Source organism: Macaca fascicularis, chromosome 3, assembly GCF_037993035.2.
Source record: "Macaca fascicularis isolate 582-1 chromosome 3, T2T-MFA8v1.1".
Lineage (NCBI taxonomy): Eukaryota > Metazoa > Chordata > Mammalia > Primates > Cercopithecidae > Macaca > Macaca fascicularis.
In genome coordinates, this window is record NC_088377.1 from 130,806,068 (window position 1) to 130,831,607 (window position 25,540).

The 25,540-nt window shown below is 37.9% G+C and overlaps 2 protein-coding genes across 8 annotated transcripts in view; both read right to left on the bottom strand.

Moving 5' to 3' along the window:
- The window catches only part of CDK14 (cyclin dependent kinase 14), a 790,403-nt gene that overhangs the window by 694,981 nt on the left and 69,882 nt on the right, over positions 1-25,540 (bottom strand). For 5 of the 7 annotated variants that reach the window (XM_045387589.2, XM_065542366.1, XM_065542362.1 and 2 more), the window contains one exon: positions 14,432-14,478. The exons of the other annotated variants lie outside the window; for them this stretch is intronic. The gene's annotated coding sequence lies outside the window, so the exon portion shown is untranslated. The remainder of the gene's footprint in view (positions 1-14,431; positions 14,479-25,540) is intronic. 7 annotated transcript variants of the gene reach the window in all.
- On the bottom strand, positions 1,383-24,318 carry PTTG1IP2 (PTTG1IP family member 2). Its single transcript, XM_045387596.3, has 5 exons — positions 24,064-24,318; positions 14,432-14,478; positions 6,469-6,562; positions 4,916-5,009; positions 1,383-1,615 (listed from the first exon to the last, which is right to left on the bottom strand). The coding sequence occupies exons 1-5, from the start codon at positions 24,206-24,208 to the stop codon at positions 1,498-1,500; spliced, it is 498 nt and encodes a 165-aa protein (XP_045243531.1). The 5' UTR covers positions 24,209-24,318; the 3' UTR covers positions 1,383-1,497.

Genomic DNA, 25,540 nt, shown 5'->3' on the forward strand with positions numbered 1-25,540 from the left:
AATCATCTCCTAATGTGTAAGTCCAGAGGACACTCATGAATCTCTCTCCCTCCATCTTCAGACCCCTTTCTCTTGATGTCTATGACACCACAGTCTCCCACTTTTTCATCTTCTTCTCAATTTCTTTTTAGAACCCTGTTTTGCTTACTCAAGCCTTTAATGTAGGCATTCCCACTGGGCTCTCTCATGGGTAAAAAATCATCCTGCCTTGTGAATTTGACTACACTTTATTCCCTACAATGAATCTGACAGTTCTCAATCTGTGAAAAGATAACTGTGTCTACCTAAACTAAATAAATACCTAATCTTGTGCTCTTTTCAGTGTTTTCCCTGGGTCAATGTGCTGTGGAATTTAAAATGGATGGGGAAAAATTGAAATGCAGCATTATTCTCTGCAGCCCCCTGGTTTAATTTCAACCTTCAGAAGAAGCAGCATTTACCCTACACTTTGGCTCCTGTCCTAAAACAGCTTTTTGAAACATTTCATGATCCCGTTATCAACCAAACAATTTCTACATAACAAGGTCTAGGAGTTGACAAAGGAGTGTGTATGTGTTTGCCATTTCATTCTTACCCTAAAAGGTTTACCCTGCTTCCCATCCAGATTTTGCAACCTAAAAGTATGGGTCCCAGGTTTTTCTACATTTCCTATTATTATGCCCCTGCAGCCCAAAGCACTAAAATAATCTGGAGACCCCCACCCCGCAAAGTTATTTTTTAATAGTAATTATAAAGGACTATGCAGTACTCTTTCCTCGGTCATATATTATTATGATGTAAAATTTTTTTTGTAGTCCAATTAAGTGAACAGGGGAATCATGATTTTGACTCCAGTTGGGCTTTCAGGATCCAGACCTGGGTAGAGGATTGGGAGTGCCTGCCCAGGAACTGTGGGTGATCAGCCAAAGGAAGCCGAGATTTGAGTCCTGGATAAGGGAAAGCTTTGTAAGTGAGGGAAAGTTTGGAATCGAGTTGAGGAGAGTGGATAGTAGGCTAGCCAAGGAACTAGGTAAGATGAAGTGAATTAATCTGGGAAAGCCTGCAAGAATTCCTGAAGATAAAGGTCATCTTTTGTTGGGTTGCTTTTGTGGAGTGGGAGTTGGGGTAGCAGGGGAAGCTATGAATATCCCCAGCTGGGCTGGAAAATTTTAGCCCTTCTCTGTCAATATTGTGATTTTACCAATCCCGGTCTAGCTATTGAGGTTACCAAAATGTATCATGGAAATGGGAAAAATGAAATCTGTTGTTATGAGTCCTACCATACTTTGATTTTTTTTGTTGTTGTTTTCAGAGACAGGGTCTTCCTCTGAGCCCAAGCTGGAATGCAATGGTGCAATATGTATGCAATGCAAGGTGTTCATCATAACCTCGAATTTCTAGCCTCAAGCAAATCCTCCCACCTTGGCCTTTCAAAGCATTGAGATTACAGGTGTCAGTCACTGTACCTGGCCCCCACTCATACTTTAATTTTGATGTTTGGAACAAGGGAACAAGCTGTTACTGAAGGAGTCTGGGACGCTCCATCAAAAAATGAAAACACTTGCCAGTAGCACTGTAGTTGGGAACAGGAACTGTTTCTCGTCTTCCATAAAAATAGACACGATTTCTGTTCAAAATGATGGTGAATTTAGAATTAGGCTTATTTTCAGAACAGTAAAAGTTATAGTTGGAACTATTTTTTTCATTAGACTCCTTTTTTTATTTTTTAATTATTTTTGAGACAGAGTCTTGCTCTGTTACCCAGGCTGGAAGTACAGTGGCACGATCTCAGCTCACTGCAACCTCCACCTCCCGGGTTCAAGCAATTCTTGTGCCTCAGCCACGTGAGTAGCTGGGATTACAGGCACTCACCACCACACCCAGCTAATTTTTGTATTTTTAGTAGAGACAGGGTTTTACCATGTTGGCCAGGCTGGTCTTGAACTCCTGGCCTCAAGTGATCCACCCACCTCGGCCTCCCAAAGTGTTAGGATTGCAGGCGTGAGCCACTGCACCTGGTCTTATGCAATATTCTATCATTGCTTTATTAAATTCTGCTTTTATCCCTCCACCAGGAGAATTAAAACATTTAATTAAGAAAAGCAATTAAAATAAATGGAATATCATTTAAAATATCCATAAACTAGCAATAGAATTAACAATTGCTTGTTTACTTGTCTGTGTCCCCTTAGTTATAAGCTCCATGAAGGCAAGGGTTTGATATTTCTTTTTTTTTTTTCTTTTTTTTCGTAGATGGAGTCTCACTATGTCACTTAGGCTGGAGTGCAGTGGTATATGATCTCAGCTCACTGCAACCTCTGCCTCCCGAATTCAAGCGATTCTCCTGCCTCGGCCTCCTGAGTAGCTGGGACCACAGGTGCGTGCCATCATGCCCAGCTAAGTTTTGTATTTTTAGTAGAGATGGGGTTTCACCATGTTGGCCAGGCTGGTCTCAAATTCCTGACCTCAGGTGATCCGCCCACCTTGGTCTCTCAAAGTGCTGGGATTACAGATGTAAGCCAGCACGCCCCGCCTGATCTTTCTTGCTTATTGTTATATCCCTATGACAATGACATTGTTTAGTAGATAATAAATACTCAATAAATATTTGCTAAAAGAATAGATGACAATGAAGGAGGCATCAAGTACATGGACAGTGAAACACTTGTATTCTCTAACATTTGGAACTTTTTAAAGTGCTTTAATTTTTATAAGCATAACTGCTGAATAATAATATTAGATCAAATGTACCTATAAGTATTTTGATATTTCATTGGTCATTCTAGGATATATTTAAACAGAGTCATGTTTCTAAAACCTAACCAGGATCTTTGGTTTATGAAGTGCAGTAAGTCCTTAAGAAGATAAATTCCTCTACAGAATACAGAACTCATTGAATTAACAAGGTCTAGAAGATCTCTTGAAGAAATTCAGAAAGAAGAGATGGTGGATATACAGCAGAGTTAAACCTGAACTGAGTACAGTTGTTGGACCATATTTGCAGAGAGGCTTCAGGGTTTTTCATTTAAAATGTAGATAAAAGAAGCTTCAGTGATGGATATTTGCTCAGGCCCCTACTCTTATGGGCAGAATTTGCCACTTTACTCATAAATACTATATAAAAAAGTGATGACACTTACAAGGAGCCAGGATCCTAAGAAGAAAATATATATTTAAAAAATTATAAAACAGACCCTTGCCACATATGTAATGTGCCCTATTGGTTCTTCTTTCTGATTTGTATGTGTATATGTGTATGCTTGTTTCACAGGGGAAAAATAAGGAATACCTTCCATTCTATCCTACCTTGTCTTTGTATGTTAATAAGGAAAACACCATCTCTAAGCCAGAAAAATACAAAGTTCTTGACCAAGTTGAGGTCCTAAACGAGCAAATGGAACATTGGCCAACGCTTACCTTTTCTTTTTTTTTTTTTTTTTTCTGCAAGCACTATGTTGACTTACCTTATCTTTTTATAAGCACATTTTACTTCCAGATTGACCTATAAATGTGCATTTATCTTATTTTTGGGTCCTGTCTATCTTGTCTACAGTTCCTTCTTATAAAAAGGGTATAATCTGAAGAAAGAAAATAATATCATATTGGGATGAAGGAGAAAAAACTAATTTGTTGATATGTAATGGACTATGCAAATACTCTCCAAACCTTCTGTGAACTCCCTTTGAAAAATTTACTTGAGGAGGTACTCCACCAAAAGGAAAAAATAAACCCTAAAAAGAAGAAGATATGGGACCCCCCAAATTCTCCTAATTCAGTACAGCAGTAAAAAGAAACTAATTTTTGCATGTTAAAGCAGGAAGTCAGAAGACTTTAAGAAGAATATTTATAAGAAGAAAATGAATGTATTTTAGCAAATACAAAGATGAATGATCACAGTGATGAGAATAAAGATACATGTGTTTTTGTTAACGAGAAATAATGAAGATAATTTAAAACTCTAGAAAGTGCAAAAGCTGTATAGGAAAGTCACAATTAAGTAACATGAAGTAAGCTGAAATGTAGCATGATTTTGTGAAATAAAGAGTAAGAAAAGAGAATCTATTTGATCTTGGCACTTGATAATTCTTTTTCAAGCAATATAGGTTAGTGGCATAGAATTATATTTCTTACTCCACTTTGGTTGTTTATTAAACACTATTTATACAATCATGTATAAATATGTGTTATCCTTTTTAGTAGTTAACAAATTTTAGACTCAAATTATAGAGTAAGCATTTCAAGATATAATTATAGCCACAGAACAGAATGTAAATATTACACATTTGACAAGGTCAAATTAATGAGAAAGCTTATAGAATTTTGGAGATAAGAGGGAAGAGAGGATAAATGGAAGGAAGTATAGGGATCCAAATTTTCTTATCTTTAACAGGAGAAGGATTGAGATATAGAAACAAAGAATTAAATTGATTACTCAAAGTCAACAGGAGAAATATTAGTAATATTAAGATCTAATAGCTAAAAATAATGAAAAAGATAGTAACAACCCAAAAATAACACAATGATAATAACTACTAATAGCAAAAAAAAAAAAAATGTGTATAGTGTAAGATAAATTTTTCTGCTTTAATGATTGGGGGTCAATAAATAACATCTAAAATCAATAAATCATGAAAAGAAAACATAACCATCCAAATCAAACATATGGAGGTAACTACAGAAGAACTACAAATAGAACCATACTAAAAGGATTGCTTCTGGGAAGACAGTGTTAGAGGTGGGGTGGGGGATGAGAAAGTAAAACTTTTTTTTTATTTTATTTTACAATTCCGTACTTTTTGGACTTTTTTTCCTTACCATGTGAATGTATTATTTTTATTACATAAAAAAGGCAAAACACTTCCTGATGACTAGCTTAGTATTCTCTTCAATGATATTACCCCAAAGTGCATTCTTAATAAGAATAAAATGAGCATACTCCTGCAGGTAAAAGAGATAGGCGCAGCAGTACCAAATGAATCCTGTAATTAGTATTGCAATGAGTAGAAGCATCATGATTCCAAACATGTCAACTGAAATGTATAAAAAGAAATACATTTTAAGTTAACAAAACATCAGCAATTTCTGCTATTTTCATCTTTTCTAATATCATGCAATGTGATTCTTTAATAAATGATTATTGAAAGTAATGATACAATAACATACATTACATATTCCAATAAAACTACCATTAACACAACAATCACTAACATTTAAAAATAATCTGGGTTGCTAAAGGAGGTAACATTTGATTTACTTATTTTTAAATTGGTGAACTATTAGGCTACTGGCTTAATTTTTCTTTATTTTACCTCTAAACTCATTTCTGGTACTATCTTAATAGATAAAACAACAAATCCCTCAGGCTGTTGTATCTCTAAAGATACATCTAGATAGCAGGGAATGGTTTATTGTTTGAATTTCAGCAGTCCATTACCAAAAAGACAATCAATGCTTGCTGAGAAATCAGATTTCTACCCCTTGTAAACTTTTTTTTCTTACCTCAGTAAGCACAATGTAGTTTATTAGCTTGGTGTGTTATAAAATGAAACTAGAAGGGCAAACATGAAATAGGAGACTAGAGTTTGTGTTCATACCAGTTACACAAAGTGTAACTTCTTTATAAGGCAAAAACATGTGTGATTTAAATATACCTAATAGTACCTGAAAGAAACAGAGATCTGAGGGCAAAATTTATATCTTTTTACTTCAGTGAAGGAAAAAGAAGACAACTGGTTGTTCTAGACTGGATTTTTTCACATAGCTAGGATTTACCTAGAAAGCTTTTTGTTTCCATTCTTTAAGAAAACTTCTTAAATGGTGCTGGTACATTTTCCTGCCTTGGTAAGTATTGTATAACATACCGAAAGTCCAACATTTCAGTATAACTTAAAGATTCTTTGATGATTAATATTTGTTCACTCCTAGTTAATCAATTAACTAGTTAAGCAATTCTCAGTGTAGAATACATTAGCTGAAAAAATATAAGTTATAGCAATGTTTCTAGATACAACATATCCTCAGACCAGGACTAGCTTATTTAAAAAATCCTGGAATTTCTAAAATGACATAAGAATATAAACATCCTTTAAGTGGGTTATGGATATCATACACTGGAGATTTTAGAAATGGAAATTTAAAGTATTCAGCTACTAGTATGGCAAAGCATCCTCCAATCAAAATGAATGTTCACTTAATTTGAATGAATACTTTGCTGCAAACAACCAATAAGCCTATATCAGGAGGAAAGACCAATGAACATCCCTGGACTTGCTATATTTTTATTTTTATTTTACTTAAAGTTCTGGGATACATGTGCAGAACGTGCAGGTTTATTACATAGGTATACATGTGCCATGGTGGTTTGGACTTGCTATATTTTAATATGTAAAGCAAATGTAATAATTTATAATCCTTCAAATGTAGCAAATTACTAGCATTTGAAAGTCAATCGAAATAAAGAATATAAAAATTTAAATAAGGACAACTCACCTGCACAGTTTAACCAATATATAGAACTGAATTTACACCCGAAATATGGAAAACAATATTTTTTGCATGTTTTTTCTTCACTACACCAAATACACTATATTTGGAAAGAGAAAAATAAAAGTGGTGTCCAAGTATAAGAACCACAATCCCAGGAAGTTTTTAGTACTAATTCAATAAGTATTCAATAAATAATAGCCATTATTATTATTTGTAGTAGATGCCTTTGGTAACTTCTTGAGATCTCCTTTGTCAGACCCACGCATCCAAACCTCAGCTGCAAAAAGTTTTGGCTCCCAATGGCTCACAGCTTCTCCTTTTCTTGGATGACGATGGGGACCACCTAACCCATGAGGTTACTATTTCCCCAGGCCAGTGACTGACTGACATAGGGTTCCAAACAGTGGGCATCCTTGCCTCAAGTCAGGGACAACTCTACCTTGTGACTTTTTTTGCCCAAGGGCTGCCCATGATTCAGGCCAAGAGTGAGCTTTAGCCAAGACCTCATCTTTTCTTCGCTCTTCCCCTTATCTTCCCTGAGTCTCTCACTCTATAGGATTTTTGCTGAAGAGCAGTCACTCAAAAATCACATGCACTTGAACCCCTTTCTCAGACTCTACATTTAGGAAACAAAACCAAAGATATTATTTCACAAAGTAGTAATAAGAACTGCGGTAAATGGTTTTTAAAATGTCTCTATCACTCTTTCCATTCCTCTTGCCTGCATCCCCGACTCTTTCCTTTGGGATTGCTCCTCTGTTACATGTGGCCCTGGCGGTGCTGCCAACAAGCCTTACCTCACCCCTCTCCCCACACTGCTCACTGGTGCTCAGATAATCACGCAGAAATAGGAAAATGGAATTCTAAGTCCCTTAAGCAAGGCATAAAGGTGAAAAATATTATGGGAGGTAAAACCAGAATAACCTGGAAAAGTGAAAAAAAAAAAAAAAGACAAAATGGTAAAAACGGCTGTCACTTACATAGGGCCTACCATGTGACAGGTACTACATTCTAAGTCCTTTGTATATATCCACTCACTTCATACTGATGACAACCCGGTGATCTAGCTACTATTATGTCCACTTTATAGATGAGAACAAGAAGGCGCAGAGAAGTTAAATGACTTACATAAGATGGCATACCTAGTAAATAGGGGAGCCTGGGTTCTAACCTAAGTAGCATGGTTCCGTGCTGGTAACCAATCCTGTAAGATTGAACCCAGACACTGCCCGATCACTTCTTGCTGTACATCCTGGGACCAGCAGAGGTAATGATTCACTCCAAAGTAAAGAACCACCCCTTAGACACTGCCTGAATACCAAGGGTGTATCACAGGCCAGCTTTTGTTTCATGCTGGACAAGACTAAAGGTTCAATCAAGCCATTCAGTCAAATCTAAGATTGAAGCCACTTTCACTGAATGAGTCTTGTCCTCCTGGACAGTTGCCAAAAGACTGGAACTGCAAAGATAAGGTCTAGATTCAAAAATTACAGCCCACAGAGACTTCTGGCCTTGGTTATTAGTATTCAGAGTCTCTAGGAATCAAGTCCAAGATCTAGTAGGGTTTTAAGGGAAATGAATTGCCAGAAAAAAACCTGAACCTACAGCTAAGAGCTATGCGCACTTAAGTGCTAAGCTGATTCCCAGGCTCCAGTAACCAAGTCCACCGCAAGCAAGCTCCTAAAGAAGTGCAATCCCTGGAAGAGACAATCTCCCCTATGTCTCTCTCTGGTTGGAGCTCAGAGAATAATGGAAAGTGGACTCCTTCGATAGCAGCTAGACTGATGACCAACAACTCACTGTGCAGCCAGGGAAATTCAACAATGTATTATAGACTTGGAACATATTATAGGACTATTGGCCACTATCCTCCTTCTAAACAGGAGTGTTTACTGTTGTCATCCTACTTTCTCTCTTCTGTTGAATAGTGAGTCTTTGGGAGTTGGTTTAACTGATTATATAGCTAACTTGAAGGAGTGGGTGGAGCTGTATTCAAACACAGTCAAGAGTAATGCACATGTCTCAGAGATTTCAGACTTAGAACTGGGTGCAGTAGCTGATAGTGACCTTGGGTAAGTCCAATTGCAGTTGAGATTTAGTTGTATTATTTTGCCAGGAGCATTTTTAAAAATATGGGGATGGAGAAAATAGAATATATCTGTCCTGAAAGGTCAAGGGGGAAAAATAACAGACTGAGGTCTTTTATTTTAAAAATCTCTCTGCTACTTTGTGTCCCCATTCTTCTTTTTCTGGTAATCACACCCTCTTCTACTGAGGACCTCTTCCCCAAACCCTGTGTGATCCGGGGGCTGCCAATCATTTTCCCTTACCCTATTCCTACTATTGGAGTGGTCTTTTGACCCAGGCAGTAGCCTAGTAACAAATGCTGGACCAGACATAAAACCCCAATAGGGCCAATCAGAATCTTCTTTAAGTTACAACTCTTTGAGTTACAGACGTTGGGTTAGATCTGCTGGCAGCCAGCCCCTTGCCCAGCTGTATGCAGAATGTCCATTTACCACAAGAGAAAATAAAGTCAATTCCCAGAGGGAGGCAGAGCTGAGAGATGGAAGAAAAGAGGAAAATGAGAAGGACCTCTTTTGATTCAGTTGTGCAAGAAGGCAAGGCCACACCTGGTCTTCCCAATATTGTGAGCCAATGAATTCCCCTTTTTATTAAATTAGTTTGAGTTTGGCTGCTGTCCCTTACCACAAAAATATGTGACTAATACCTTAACTTAATCTAGAAAGTTATCAAAGACCAGAACTTCACATTGCCCCCAAGAACACTATAATATAGTCAACATTCCTAAATTGGTAATGTATAATTTAAGGTAAATTACATGATTTTTCTCTTATAGCTAAGGAAAATAACCCATGTAAATATGAAGCCATCAGCCTCTTTGGAGTGTGACAACTGAGGAGCCAGCTAAAAGGCTTTAGAGTGATGGTTATTATGTTCTCATGGCAAAATTATAGTACTCATTTTAGGGTAGAGCTGGTTTATTAAGCTTATATGGACATCGCAATTGCTATTTTAATAACAATATCATTAAAATTAAAACATGCAGAAAGTGGGAAGGTACATAATAATATTTAGTGATTTAAGATTGTATAAAGCAAATGGCTTAATATTATACCAGTGGTTGGGGAATGGGGTGTGTAGAAAATCCAGGATTGTTCCAGGTGAAAGAAAAGAATGGAGAGCAGATGGGGGAAAATAAAGAAAAAAAAAAAGCCAATGATTTCTAAAATTATGGGATAATGGTACCAGAAATAAACAAGTAAAGAACATGAGCTTCTTTGGGGAAGGCAAAATTATAAACTAAGTTAAAGAAATTTTGACCATGATGTGATTAAAAAAAAAAAAAAACTATCCAGAAAGAAATGGCAATCAAGCAGCTGTGAGCATCACTGTTGGTGATCGTTAGATTTAAGGATGTGAATTTGGGATTTCTTTATACGCAGGTTGTGGCAAAGACCAGGACTGTGAAAGACATGGCACAAGGGTGAGGACACAGTGTGAAGAAATGCGCTCATTTAGGAGATGAAGGAATGAACTCCTTTAGGAAAATGAAGAAGAGGAATTGGTAAAGGAAACAAAATGGTGAGGGAAGAAATAGGGCCTGTATAAAGCCAAGATCGCCAAGGAAGGAGCAAGTTTCCAAAAAGAATGAGTGATTAATTTGAAAGGTTGTTGCATTTGGTTATTGAGTCTTTTGTAACCTCTAAATCAGGTTGCTAAGGATTAAATCACACTGTGTGATACGGAAGCAATGGTAGAATAAGCACAGAATAAGTACTTCAGCTTCTAGAAAGAAACAAAGAGAAGATTTGGTTTTGTTTGTTTTTTTCCATTTTATCAGAACTCAGAAGGAAGCCAATGCACAGAAATAGGCTGGATTTGTCATAGAGGGAACAAGGAAATGAGAAAGGCTTTGAGTTTGTGAATGTGCATGCGTTTCTGAGTATGACACATAGATAGAGGTGAGGACTAAGGAATTCACCTCAGAAATGAGAACAGATTTCTCAAGGGGAAAGTTAATGTAAGAGAAAAGATATTGAATTGGTTCTGGTGAAAAATGAGGAAACTTGAACCTGCCAAATGGTCTTAAAATTCTCAAGGAAAGTCAAACCCTGAAAGGAGGATCATGCCAACAGTGGTAAAGGGCTGGGAATAGTTGCCATGGGAAATAATCCATGATACTGGTAGTCCATATATTTTTTCCAACTGAAGGACTCCCAACAGGTGATGTCCACATGTTTACTGGCATATCCAAATTCGGATCCATCACCTTGTCCACTCTCCTCGACTCCATGCCCTACCACACACACACACAAACACACACACACAATTTTTCAGAAAAATAAATATCAAAGTGGGCATCTCTTTGTGAGTTGTAAGGTACAACATTTATAAATGCATTTTACAAGCATGTGAGTAACGGTCCTTTCCTATGAACTGTGAGGCTGTGGGAGATTCAAAAATCCCACTGGGCTTACTATAACTTGACTCCTTTTTGTCTCAACCAACCATCCATATCAGGTCACAATTAGTGAGAAAGATGTGATTATGGAGAAAACTTAGAATCTACTCTGATTTTATTTAAGTCAGTTGGCCACAATCTTATGATGCTCATTAGCAAAAAGCAAAAAAAAAAAAAAATGTAATTATGACAAGTCTCAACATTGTGACACCATGATTGAGAACTTTCGTTCCAAGCATTCAACAGGGATGCATAATGACTCTGAATAGCAATAAAAGCACAGATTACAAGATGCTTCACCTTTTTTAATTAGCCTGATTTTTGAAATTTTATTTCTAATATAAAATATCAACAAAAATATAATATGTTTTTCATATGCTATGTTTATGAGTTGTGTGTGTATCAGGGGGTTGTAAAAGTGATTTTTATGGATGGGTTTTTGGTAAGAATGTTTTCTAACTCTAGGAAGGCTAGTCCTATACTATGAAATCATCAGGAAATGTTTCAGATAGAATCTAAGGAAGATTGCCTTACAGTTAAGAAGAATAAGCATGTCATTTATCATACAAATTGGAATATTTTGGGAAATGAAAAGGAGTTGGTATATATATATTCTCCAGGTCCATGGAGAAGTGGACATAAAGTAGCACAATATACCAACTAAGACATCTGTTCATCCTCCTAATTCTGTGTTGAACATGTGGAATTATCTCTTAGTTCATTCCTATGAGGTACAGGAAATATTTTTAAAATTACACTCAAATTCACATATTCCCAGTATTTCCATAATGAATGATATTTAGAAAAATTTTAAAAATTCTCTACCGTGTTACACTGTAGAGTATACTGAATTAATTTACCCTTCTTTGAATGGCTCAAGAGTTAATTCAATAGTTATTGAATGCTTGCCATGTGTGGGAAATGTGTGAGGTGTTAGAGATACAAAGATGAATAAAACATGAATTGTGTCCTTAAGGAGCTGAGAACAAGGGGAAGGTGAACATAAAAACAATTTAAATGATATGAGTTACAATTCAAAAATGTACATGTTCAAATCCAAAAGAGAGGTATAGGGGAAGTGCAGAAGGTATTCTTCCTCTAAAAGGAGGGATAAGAACAGGTAATGATGGGAAAAATGACAGCAATGTTATCAGTCAGGGAATGAAGTTTATACCTAAGGCCTCAATTTTTCCCATAAAATTGGAGATTAATGCATCTGTTGATATTGATGGGATGGGGGAATTGCTGCTGTGGGAAATTTTAGGCAATATCCCTAACCAAAAGCAAGTGATAGGTGGTATTTGGGCTCAGGTGAGACCAGAAATTGTGACTTTGTAGCTTTATTCATCCAGATGTTGATGAAATATGTTCAAGCAGCAATCAGCTAGTGATGCATAACAAATGAAAATATAAACCAGAGGACCAAATGGAGCTGTGGAATGTGGGTCCAGTGCCATTAAAAATATGAGGGTATATGCCGTTAAAACTAAGAGGGTGTACGCATTGTATGACTGTATCAAAACATCTCATGTTCCCCATAAATAAGTACACCTACTATGTACTCATAAAAAAATAAAATTTAAAATTTAAAAAAAAGAGAGCAAAGCCATTAAAGTAGAAGTAGTTTTTACAACTCCTAGGGAAATAATTGATCTAGGCAAGGACCATTGTTGGTTGCTAATATCATCAAATGCTAGACAATAAATCTTATCTACCTCCTAATGAAGGGCCTCTCAGCATGAAGCATTCCTACCAAAATTTAAACAGAATCTGATAAAGCCTTTATATCTAATTATCAGTTTATAAGAGCAAAAGAACAGGGAAAAGACGAACATGATAAAAGTCCAAAATTAGTCCAAATCCTTTTCGAATTCAGTCCAAAATTAATCCAAATCCTTTTGGGATGTGATCAGCAAAATCCAGACTATGAGAAACCAAATAGGACAATCTAGTTTCTCCAACAAATAAGTTGCAAAAAAGAAAATAAAAAGGGAGAAGGAACATATAGATTAAAAGATACTTAAGGTATATATCAGCCAATTGCAATGTACAAATGTGATTCAAACAAACAAAAAAAAATGACTCAACAAGACAAATTTATTATTTTCTGTGTGCCTGATGATATTAAGATTATATTGTTAACTTTTAGGTATGATCATGGATGAACTTGTAACATTTAAAGTAAAATATCAATTAGAAACATATGCTTAAATATTTTTAAGCAAAATGATATGGTATCCATATCATCATTTGCTTCAAAATAATACATTTAGCGGGGAAGAGCATACATTGAAAAAAGTTGGTCAAGATGGTTCTTTGGGGTATAAAGCTTTATTATATTGCTTTCTTTTCTTTATTGGTATATATGAAATTTTCCATTATAAAACATTTAACAACAAAAACGGGAAGAATATTGCATTCAGGTGAACAGCCATGAGAATTCACAGGAGGGAAGGAAGTCCATTGGAGAGGGCCAATAAACTGAAGGGAAAAGAAGAGCGTTAAGGGACTGGAGGATGTTCTTGTCTTGTTGAGGCTAAAGAGTAGGTACAGTATAAGGGAGTGAGAATGTAAAAGCCAGTGTAGATTGTGCAGGGTTCAGAGATGCCACAGAAGTGATGTCTTACTACACAGGGTTGAGGAAGGCAGGACACTGAGACAGAGTATGTCTGGGTCATCGCTGGCTGTGGAAAGCATGTAAGGCAATGGTAGTACAAACTGGGTGGAGAATGCCATGAGCCAGAAGCCCAGGTCCTCATTAAAGTAGACGAGTGATAGATGTTTATCTTCTTAGGGGAAGATAAGACAGGGCAGAGGGTGTGTATCCAGATCACTATGAGAGACAGCAACTACTAGAGTGTGCCCTTTTCTAAGTAGTGACTTCAAGCTTCTGTTTTTGATGTTGTCAGTTATCCAACACAAGTTAGACTACAGTGGTTTTTATGCAGCTTGCTGCAAACCTGTCTGTGACACAAAGTGGTCATTTCCCTCATAACTTATAGCATTTCTGCTTTCTTCCAAATCTGAAGTGAAGAGCAATGATTTCAGACATTTAATCATCAAAGAAGAGGAATCTAGCTACTTTGTGGTTAAGGAATGGTATGTCATTCTTTCTAGTCTTTAGGAAATAGAAGTGGGAAGGAAATTGTCACCACATCTCAAAAGATATATCTTTTCTTTTACTTGCAAAAATTATTCCAAAATTTCAGTACAATTTTTTCAAGCAAATAATTCTTTTCTTTTTGAAGTATAATTTTCCAGAAGGAAGTACATGTTTGTACTTAATTATCTCCATTGTTTATTTCTAGATCCTCAAAGAATGGTTTGAAATACATAAATAGATCTTAATAACTGTTATGGGTTATTCCTGTTATTAAAAAATTGTGTAAAACAAAGTTTAGCATATCTTTTAAATGACAACTGTAAATTGTGACTTTATAACGTTCCCAGAACAATTTCCTCATAAGAAAGTTAACTTACTTTCTTATCTTTTGTGCACAATTGACAACTCTTCTTTACAGCACATTCTACAAGAAAAAAAAAATTAAGTCCAAAATTAATACAAATCCTTTTTATTGCTCAGTTTTACGTAAAAGTGCATTTCACTTAGTCATTCCTGTTTTAAGCCATATTCATCCATACCCCAGCATTTTACTTCATTATTTTAATGTATTTAGACCCCCACTGGTACTGTATAAATCCTCTTAATCTTAAGTCTTTTCTCCTATTTCTTGGAAACACATGAAATGGCATCATCCAACTTTGATGAGCCAAGTTCTAAAAAACAACCCCCAAAACACTGTAAGGAAAAACAAATTGGCAAGTCCATTGTATTTTAAAATATCAAGTGTTATTCAGGATGGTATTGCCAAGATATTCCTACTTAACTAACCCTTTAAATAGTTAAAAAAAATTAATTCCCCATCTTTTTTTGCCACAAAGCTTTAAAAACTTCTCCCAAATGAGGATTTTCATTCCTCTAGTTTTATGGAAAAACAAACAGTACGATTTACATTTGAAAGTTCTAGAATAAAAACTATGAATTTGGAAAAAAGCATTTCAATGCCTCATTTTATTACTGCAACATCTCCTTAAAGAAAGGGTCTGGAATTAATGTACTAGTTGTTTTGTGATACAGCAACAATAAAGTTGCTCTCTCTATTATTTTGGGGGCAGAGTTCACAGGCTCTGTGGGAAAGGTCAGACCTTTCTATTTAATTTCAAATTGTTTGATTGGATGCAGATCTGATTTGGCTGGGGAAAAAATTTTACAGTTCAGTTTTCAAATTAAGTCCTATTGAATGTTACTTCCTCCTAGCCAAAAGTGTCCTTGAAATACCCATGGGAAAGTTGAGTGAAAGAAAAGGCAAGGTGAATGGTAAAGATTCTGCTGCCTTAGCTATGTGAAGGACAGCTGGCCTCAGGCTCCTTTCAGGAGGCAGAAGCAGGGAAACAGAGGACTCATGACTTGGCCACTGTTCTCAGAGCTCTACGTGTTTCCCACAGCTTTTTTGTAAACGAAAGTTTTTATTTTGGAATAATTTCAGATTTACAGAAAAACTGTGAAGATTCTACAGGGAGTTTCTGTATACCTTTCATCCAGTTTTCCAAATTTTTTTTTTTTTTTTTTGAGACGGAGTCACTCTGTTGCCCAGGCTGGAGTGCAGTGGCATGATCTCCACTCACTGCAAGCTCTACCTCCCAGGTTCACGCCATTCTCCTGACTCAGCCTCCCGAGTAGCTAGTACTACAGGCACCCACCACCATGCCCGGCTAATTTTTAGTAGAGACAGGGTTTCACCGGGTTAGCCAGGATGGTCTTGATCTCCTGACCTGTGATCCGCCAGCCTCGGCCTCCCAAAGTGCTAGGATTACAGGCGTGAGCCACTGCGCTGGCCCTCCTATTGTTAATACCTTACACTACCATGGTACATTAATCGAAACCAAGAAACTAACATTGGCACTTGACTTTTAACTAAACTCCAGGTTTTATCAGGATTTCACCAGTCTTTACACTAATGTCGTTTTTCTTTTCCAAGATCCCATCCAGAATACCACATTGCCTTTAGTCATCATATCTCCTCTGGTCTGTGACAATGTCTCACTCTTGCCTTGTTTCTCATGACATTGACAGTTTTGAGGACTACTATCCTCACTCCTTTCAGATATTTTGTAGAATGCCCCTCAACTAGGATTTGTCTGATGCTTTTCTCCTGATTAGATGGGAAATGAGTTTTGGCGAAGAGCGAAGAGATGAAGTTCCCTCCTCAACACACTATGTCAGTAAATGGCCTGCTCAACCTCCATGGTTGAGGTTTAGATTGAGCATTTGTATAACTAACCAGCCATCTCTTTAATATTCATTTTTGCCCTTATTGGAAAACTAATGAGGGTACAACTGACCTATGTGTTATGTGAATCAGTAGGTTCTTTCTTCTGTTCTAGTCCTAAAGAACAAGGTTCTAGCTATCTCCATGGCATTATCAGGTACCAGATTCTTTCACCCTAAAGGCCTGATGTTTGCATATATGTTTTCTATCTGGTTACTTCTTCGCTCTTGATTACATTTTTCATGATTTCTGTATCATTTCTCCTAGTTCTCTTAGAACATCACTGGCCTTTCTTTTTCAGTTTCTTTGACCGGTTCCACTCCTATCAATGTCTGAAATGTTGCTGTTCCATAAAGTTCCATCCGTGATCCTCTTCTCCCATGAAGAATCATAATTTCAAATGCCTAGACATACCTGGCATCAAAATATATTATGCCAAATATCAAAACAAAATTTTTTATTGGCATTGCAATACATTAATAATACAAAAATAAAGTTTATCTGCAAGGGAAAATTTTTCAAGAGCATCTAAGAGAAAAAAACAATGGGGAGTATACGTAAAATAATAAGATTTTATATATTACATTTCTTCTTATATTTTATTTACCTGTTACATCTATTTTAAAACTATGCTGTTAGGTGAATAAAGGTTTGTCATATGTCATCTTGGTGTGCTGTACTACATGTCAATATGGAATATCACTTTTTCTTTGACTTAATGATTTCTTTTTTTTTTTTTTTTTGAGACGGAGTCTCGCTCTGTCGCCCAGGCTGGAGTGCAGTGGCGCGATGATCTCGGCTCACTGCAAGCTCCGCCTCCCGGGTTCCCACCATTCTCCTGCCTCAGCCTCCCGAGTAGCTGGGACTACAGGCACCCACCACCTCACCCGGCTAGTTTTTTCTATTTTTTAGTAGAGACGGGGTTTCACCGTGTTAGCCAGGATGGTCTCGATCTCCTGACCTTGTGATCCACCCGTCTCGGCCTCCCAAAGTGCTGGGATTACAGGCTTGAGCCACCGCGCCCAGCCGACTTAATGATTTCTTTTACTTGAATTCAGTTTTATATAATATTGCTACACTTGCTTTCTTTTTCAGTAGCATTTGTAAGGTCTATCCTATTCTATCAATTTATTCTTTATTCCTTTATTTTCTCTAGTGGCTTCAAAATACACATTCTATTTCTATTCCTGAGCTGTTATTTTAAAAATTTGGGGAGATATTTTATATGCATCTTTCTATCATCATTTAATCAGGATCTACATTCTCAACCTAGACAAAGATCCTAATATATTTTTACTCTTCTCTTTCTCACCATACCACTTCCCAATTAAATAATTTAACTACTTAATAGCAGTTAAACTTCCATATGATTTCTGTATCATATGGATTTCAGAAATCAAATGGAATTTTAACTACTATTAAAGTTATTAATGATTATTAGACATATTTAAATTGCTGTTGACTTACAATAAATTATTTAGAATTAACTCTTCATTTTACTAGTTTCTTTGCTTACTACTCTTTCTTGAATCCCACATTTTCCCCTTGGATTCATTTTTCATTTTGCTGGATTATATTCTTGAGTATTCTTTTCAGATGTCTGTGAATGATAAACTCTTTGACTCTTCAAGTGTCCAAATGTTTTTATTTTGTATACCTTCTAGAGCACAGCTGGCTTAGTCTGTTAATATGTTCTAGTTTCAACGCCATTTTTTTCAAAACTTTAAAGATATTTTTTCTTCTTCTTCTTTATTATTTTTTTTTGACAGAGTCTCATTCTGTCACCAGGCTGGAGTACAGTAGCGTGATCTCGGCTCACTGCAACCTCCACCTCCTGGGTTCAAACGATTCTTCTGCCTCGGCCTCCCAAGTAGCTGGGACTACAAGTGTGTGCCACCACACCTGGCTCATTTTTATATTTTTAGTAGAGACAGGGTCTCGTCATGTTGGCCATCTCCTGACCTCGTGATCCGCCCGCCTTGGCCCCCCAAAGTGCTGGGATTATAGGCATGAGCCACCATGCCCCGGCCAAAGATTTTTTTTGGATATTTTTCTTTAGTTCCTCTCTTCCATTCCTCTCCTCCTGAAACTCCTATTACATTAATGTTGGCATGAACTCTTGTCTCTTTTTTCTACAGGTTATCTCTTGTTCTTTTGTACTGCATTCTGTAAGAATTCCATGGCTCAATTATTGAGCTTGCTAATTCACTCTTCAACTACGTTTGTGTTTATTATATTTTTAATTTCCAAGATTCGTAATCTTTTCCAGAATAGCCTGTTCATGGATATCTCCATGAGAATACTAATCATAGTGCTGAGAGAGGCATCCATCCTAAACCCTGAGCATCTCTGGATTTCCTAGCTAAGTGTGCCAAACTTCTTGGCCTAATTATCCTCTGACCCTGCACTTATTCTGTATCTGGTAACATAGTCAATTAAATAGGTCAAGGCAACCACAGTGTGACTATAGTCACGATTACTCCCCAGGGACTAGATTTTTTACTGCTTGCCATAAAAGTTCATAAGCTCTTAGTCCTGGGTTCCTTAGCTCCAGTGCAACTGGCTGCATTCGTAAGCACAATCTGGATACACTGCATTGCTCTATGGGACTCGGGGGCAGGAGATTTGGTGCTGCCATACTGACGTTCCTGCTGTTGGCTGTGCTATGAGTAATAAACCGTCTGGCACTGATCCATTGAGTCTCACTGTCTACTTTTAGCGCCTATGGAGTTGTGGCAAGCCAATCTACTTGCTAGCTTAGTCATTTCCTTTGGAATCTTGTTAGTCCTTGCCATTTTCTGTAGGAGAAGTTTCTAATTCCAAGGTGTTTTTTCCCCTCTATTAAATGTGTTTTAATAAATTGGTTCTTTCCTTTATGGGGTTTCATGATTCTTGATTGTGTTAGCACAATCAAGTTAGGAGTTAGGTGTATGTATATAGGCTATTTCCACCTCTGTGGTGTGGGCGAGGATTGGGACATGCTGCCAAGTTCAGTGTGTTGGTAGTATATCTTTTCCTGCCTTTCCAGGCCAATAATTCACATTCATTGTTAACCTGGAGCAGTTGCCTCTGCTGCCTCTGCTGCCTGCTTCTTGAGACAGTTGAGAAGGTGGAGAGGCAACCAGCTATAGTGCTTTAAGATCAGTTCCCAGGAAGCTGCTGCACAACTCCCTCGTGCTCTTTGTATTCACTGCTGCTGAACTTGGAGCAACCCCAGAAACCACTCTTACATTAGTCTTCTCTTATGTGTGTTTTAGGCTGTGGCTTTCTCCATTAGTCTGATCTCAATTGCTTTCTGTTTCTCAGGGATTCTTAACATTTTCCAGCTCTCATCTTGTTTTCCAGCACTGTCATAATATATGTCTCTATCTCTGTATCTAGTCATGTGTTGCATAACATTATCTTGGTCAACAGACTGCATATAGGACGGTGATCCCTTCAGATTATAATACTGTATATTTTTACTATTCCATTTCTATGTTTAGGTAAGTTTAGATACACAAATACTTACCATTGTGTTACAACTGCCTGCAGTATTCAGCATAGTAACATGCTGTATAGGTTTGTACCCTAAGAGCAATAGGCTAATCTAGCCTAGGTGTACAGTAGACTATACTATCGAGGTTTGTGTAAGTACACTCTATGACATTCACACAATGATGAAATTGCCTAAACTATGCATTTCTCAGGATACACCTCTGTCATTAAGCAACACATGACTGCATAATGTTTATTGAAAACTTACCATGTACTAGAAAACGTTCTGAGTGCATAACATAGATTAACTCATTTGATCCTCACAACAACAATTTACGGAAGATACTATTTTATTCTTATTTTACTGATAAGGAAATTGTGACACAGAAAGCATGGGCCTAGTAAGCAACAGAGCTGGGAGGAGAGTCCAGCCAGTGTGAGCTGCTGCCTGTGATAACTGTGTTCTTCTGCCTCTCTGGTGAAACAAGTACTGTCAGAGAGGCACAGCTAAGTATAGGAGCAACTATTCATTCAGATTAGGTGGACTAAAGGAAGGCATCATAGAAGAGGTAGAATTTGATCTAGGCCTATCAATATCAGAATTCAGTTTTACATCACAATTCAGCATAATGTCAAATCCCCCATTTCTGCTAGTGGCAGAAAACCATAAACTTGCAATCTCAGTCAATTAATTCATCCTCCTTTGAATAAACGTTTAGCTAAATGTAGGGTTTGCTCCTTCCCCCTTTACCTTGGGGATGCTATACTTTTCTGGGAGCAAAGGCTATGTGTTGCCCGGGTACTAGGGTGTGACTGGACTGAGTCCCCTCCTCCTTCCTTACTAGCCTCACTGTGTGAATCTCACCTGTCCACTTCTTAGGGAGTGTCATGTCTAGTATCTGTGGTCCTGCTGTGGTCCTGCTGTGGTTTCTAGACATGAGGTCCAGTATTCTCTGGGAAAGACCTTTCCCTCTTCAATTTTGCCAGCTCTTGCAAGAACTGCCTTGCCTGTACCCCACCCACTATATTGGGAATTTTAGGGCTCTCTACTCTTTTCCCTACAAAATTCTTATGTCCAAGGGATTCTGACATGCAGTCCTTGAGTCCATTTGCTAAGATACTTCTTCCTGCTACTATTACCTACTGTTTGGGAGCCATGTTAGCCTCATGTTATCTGTGAGACCAGTGGATTCAGAGTAAACTCTAGAAAGTGAGTCACAAGTTCCTAATGTTTTCAGATTCCCCTTCAACCCATATGACATTTTTATTATCTCACCCTTCCTTTACCTCAGCCAGAAGTGGTATACCAGGTTTCTCTCCTGGTTCCCTATCAGCATTTAAACCTTGTGTCAATGCTCTAATCCTCCTAATACCTGCTTGCTGGTCAAAATCTGAAAGCGCTTTTTGTCTTAAAGATGGCTATATGAAGTTAGGATACAACCAGGAAAACAGAAATCACTTTGTGTATACATAACACTGGGAACTTAGTATCGAGGTTGGGTATGCAGGTGATGAAAGAGGCTGAGAAGTTTGCCAGGGGAAAGAAAGCAAAGTCCCACCTCCTCCCAGATAACAGCACCCCCCAGGCTAGAGGACAGAGGAATGAGGCAGCTACCAGAGACCACTACAGTAAGCTTAGAGTATGTGACAGATATTCTTGGTGTGTTCACCATTAGCAGAAATAAACAAATGAAGAGAGAAAACTCAGAAGCCTTGCTTTATATTCAAATTATTTGACCTTCAGTTTATTTCCTTGGAGGTATCTGCCTTTTAATTTCATTCTGATATCTTGCTATTGACTTCGAGGCTTGTTTCACTGAATATTTCTTGTTTGATTGTTCTCTAGCTCAAAGCACTTGTGGGAAATTTTCATGTTTCTTGAGTTGTGTTCTCTTCTAGGGTAGATTATTTGGGGTGTGTGTGTGTGTGTGTGTGTGTGTGTGTGTGTGTGTGTGTGTTTGCATGCTATCATATAGTCCTTTGTTTCTTTATTTTGCTGTGCAGGATTTACACAGTTGCTCTATTGTTTTCATTCTACTAATGATTGCATAGCTCTGTTCAGACCTTCCATTTGTTCTGATATAGTGTAGGTGAGATCTTAACCACCTTACCACGATCCTTGAGATTTTTTTCAAGAACCTACAGTTTTATGGCATTTTATGTTCTATTCACCCCACTGTTTTCAGCATTAGACAGGGGGGAAAACGCAAATGAGGCTGTGCCAGGCTTTGTTAGAATGTCTGACTGTGCTCTCTTTTTTGAGGTTTGTCATTTTTCAATGTCAAGGTTTGCTAAAGCTTATCAGAGGTTTTTCCCGTTTCCATGAAGGGGTTTCTTTGGACTCTAGATCTGCCCTCAAATCCAGCTTGTAACTCAGGAACCTGAGTTTCCATCAGAGAGTCAGGCCCTCTCTCTCAGGTCCTCATTCCACTTATTTCTCTTCAGTAGCCATTTCCTCTTCTCATCTTCAGAATAAGATAAAGAATAGGATACCCACTCAACTTGTTTCTCTCCAGATTTGGGAGAATCAATAAAAGTTCTTGTATTATAGTAACTCATTAGTTACCTCTAAGAGAGGGTGGTAACATTTGGAGTCTTGCCATGCTGTGCTATTCTGTTCTGATCCAGAATCTTCCAGTTCTTTCCTTAGTTGCCACTTATTTTTTGCACTATGACCCTTTGTTGTCTGGTTACTTCTAGTGAATAAAATTCTCTAGGTTTCAGTACATTGTTTCATCCATTCATTAGATTCTAGAAGATTAACCTAAAGTTCCATCAAGTGCTTACTATACTTTCTTGAAATATTGATTACTAAGCTCTCAAATGTAAATGAACATCAGAGTTAGAAGCCCTGGGGATCAAAACAACCTGCTTAGCGGGAGGTCTCACTTGATGTGCGATCCTTCACAAAGTCCTGTCTGTTGCCTGTCACTCAGGGCGTAATCTGGGACATAGATGAGGATCTCGTGAAGACTTAGAAGCCCCTTCTCAGTTTTGGAAGTGAAAAGTGTCATGATGTCTAAGAAACCATATCCTTGTTAGATGGGAAGATTAAATGCAAGCACTAAGGGGAACTGGCCCAAGACTAAGATGCAAGCATTCAGGGGAGGCCCTTGGCAGGCAAACTGTTTCCTTAGAAACATGAACTCCAGCTGGCCAGCCCTAAAAGTGAGTTAGCTAGCAACAGAAACTTCCATCTTTGGAGATTATCTTTATCTGTGATTTTTTATTTATTTTATTTGTTTGCTTTTTTTTATTTTTATTTTTTTTTTGTTCTTCATCAGTATTTTGATAAAGTCTTGTGAAAAATTTCCAGTATGAGTCCAAGTTTGCAAGGGAACAAAATGAATAATTTGTTTCTATGTTTGGGCCTATGCTTTTAGGTGCTGTTTGTTGGGAGAAGGGGCCAGGATGGCACTGGAACTCTATTTCTCTTAGAGTATGTATAGGGGTGACCAAGAGGTTAAAAAAGAGAAATCTGTGGGAAAGATGAAACCAAAGAAAACAAGCTAGGTATTTTAATTCAGCATCCCCCCAACCCTACCCCCTCAAAGGAGATTCTTATTTCAGTGCAACGCTGAGAACTGTGGGTTTGGTTTTAGTAAGGAAGACTGATTTACTTACAGATACTAACATTCTTTTCTACTCTGGAAACCAGACAGCAGTAATTATTCTGTCTCATAGTCTTTGTAAAAATGGCAATCTCGGCTTTACAGGGCACTTTCCAAGTAATTCAAATTCTGTCTCTTATTTTGTCTATACAGTTCCAATTTAGGATACTAAAAACCTTATTTCCAGGTTCATGAATTTAACTCAGCATGACTTTTAACATTTCAATTTTTTTTCAGTTGGGAAGGGAAACCAAGAGATGCCTCCAAACTGAAGTAATTTTTTTTTTTTATGAAAAAGAACAAATAAAGCATTTTATTAACTATCTTTAAAAACTTAAGAAAAAGGAACTATGACCATTGAGTGGGTTTGATTAGAACAAAACCCAACGATTTAATCACAACAAAAAGCTTATATGCCATAGGTCATGCAAAAAATGATGAGGGAGAAACTATGCTTTTCCTCAAATTTAAAACTGTTTGAATCCACCTTTCATATTTCAGATAAACCAAATTAATCTGACTCCAATTTAACCGAGTTTCACCAAAACCACCTAGAGCCTTTAAAATGTCTTCCCACCAACACCAAATGACAACTTTTGAGATGAAAATTCCAGTGCACCAGGATGGCACAATTAAAAGGAAAAACTACGCTGGAGCATATGGGGCACCCGCCTCAGGACTCCGGATCACTCACCCTCTTCAGTCTTATCTCTTGGTTTCTGATTGTTCCTGGGGCTGTGGAAAAAACCATTCTCTGAGAAGCTGATAAGCAATTGGATAAGAAAGAGGGAGAGAAAAACTGGCAGGAGGATCTGGCCCCATGCCCGCAGCCAGCACATCTCTCTTCAGACCTGGTGACCCCAGCCACTGGGAACCTGGCAGGCACCAGCTACAGTGTTGGACACTGAGACCCACTCAGGGACTGTGACCTACCACAGCCCCGGGTCCTTAGGCTGCCACTTGTAAGCCCTGGATGCCAGCATAATCAGCAGAACCTTAGAATCCCTAATGTTCTAGCCAGAATGTGGAATGTTCATAGTGCAATCCTGGTCGGCACTGAGTCCAGCTTCCTGGGCCCTGAATACCATGTACAGTCAGTCCATTGGACTTGACTGAGGTCTATTTCCCCCAAATCAACACTTTTCCCTACTACATTGTTGTTTTTTGGAGACCTTGATTCTAATTTCCACTACGTGAATATGTGTACAGCGGTTGCACTCTTCCATGCTGGCTTTTCTCTGATGTAAATGAACCTACCACCCACCGCATTCCATGGGAGTGGTTGTGCGATCAATGAGTGGTGAGGCCGTGAAACTCACAGCTCTGTAAAGCCTTGGTCTTGTCCTTGACTAGCCTGGTGATCCTCTTGACGTGCTCTAATGCAGTTTCCTGAAGGTTATGTTTGGGTAGTACATAAATGTCTTTTATTTTCATAGTTATGAATTTATTTTAATGCGTATTGGAAAAATATAACCAGTAGTTACAATGATGTAATAGCAACAATATACGCTTTTAAAATGAATCTATGCAAAAAAGGACAATTTTCATAAATATAAATAGTACACAACTTAAAGGATATGGCAAAACTTGGGGAAGTGGTTCCAGAATGACTGAAATTTGAGCAATCTTGCCCCAGTGTGTGTGGCGGGGGAGGGGTAGAGGTGGGTGATGAAAACTTGTCCTTGACCAGGAATTATCTCATTCTGTTTTTCAAAAATTATGAGGTGGGGGCTGGGCGCGGTGGCTGAAGCCTGTAATCCCAGCACTTTGGGAGGCCGAGACGGGCGGATCACAAGGTCAGGAGATCGAGATCATCCTGGCTAACACGGTGAAACCCCGCCTCTACTAAAAAATACAAAAAACTAGCCGGGCGAGGTGGTGGGCGCCTGTAGTCCCAGCTACTCGGGAGGCTGAGGCAGGAGAATGGCGTAAACTCGGGAGGCGGAGCTTGCAGTGAGCTGAGATCTGGCCACTGCACCTCCAGCCTGGGCCACAGAGCCAGACTCCGTCTCAAAAAAAAAAAAAAAAAAAAAATGAGGTGGGAAGATCGTTTGAGCCAAGACGTTCGAGGCTGCAGTGAGCTATGATTGCATCAGCACACTCCAGTCTAGGCAGCAGAGCAAGACCTTGTCTCTAAAAAAATTATTTTAAAAAATTAGAAAAAAAAAAAG

Coding starts and splice junctions, on each gene's coding strand:
- PTTG1IP2 (XM_045387596.3), bottom strand. CDS start 24,208: ATGTGCTGGCTGCGGGCATGGGGCCAGATCCTCCTGCCAGTTTTTCTC. Junction 14,479..24,063: donor AAGAGATAAGACTGAAGAGG/GTGAGTGATCCG, acceptor TTTTTCTTGTAG/AATGTGCTGTAAAGAAGAGT. Junction 6,563..14,431: donor TGTGCACAAAAGATAAGAAA/GTAAGTTAACTT, acceptor TTCCAAATATAG/TGTATTTGGTGTAGTGAAGA.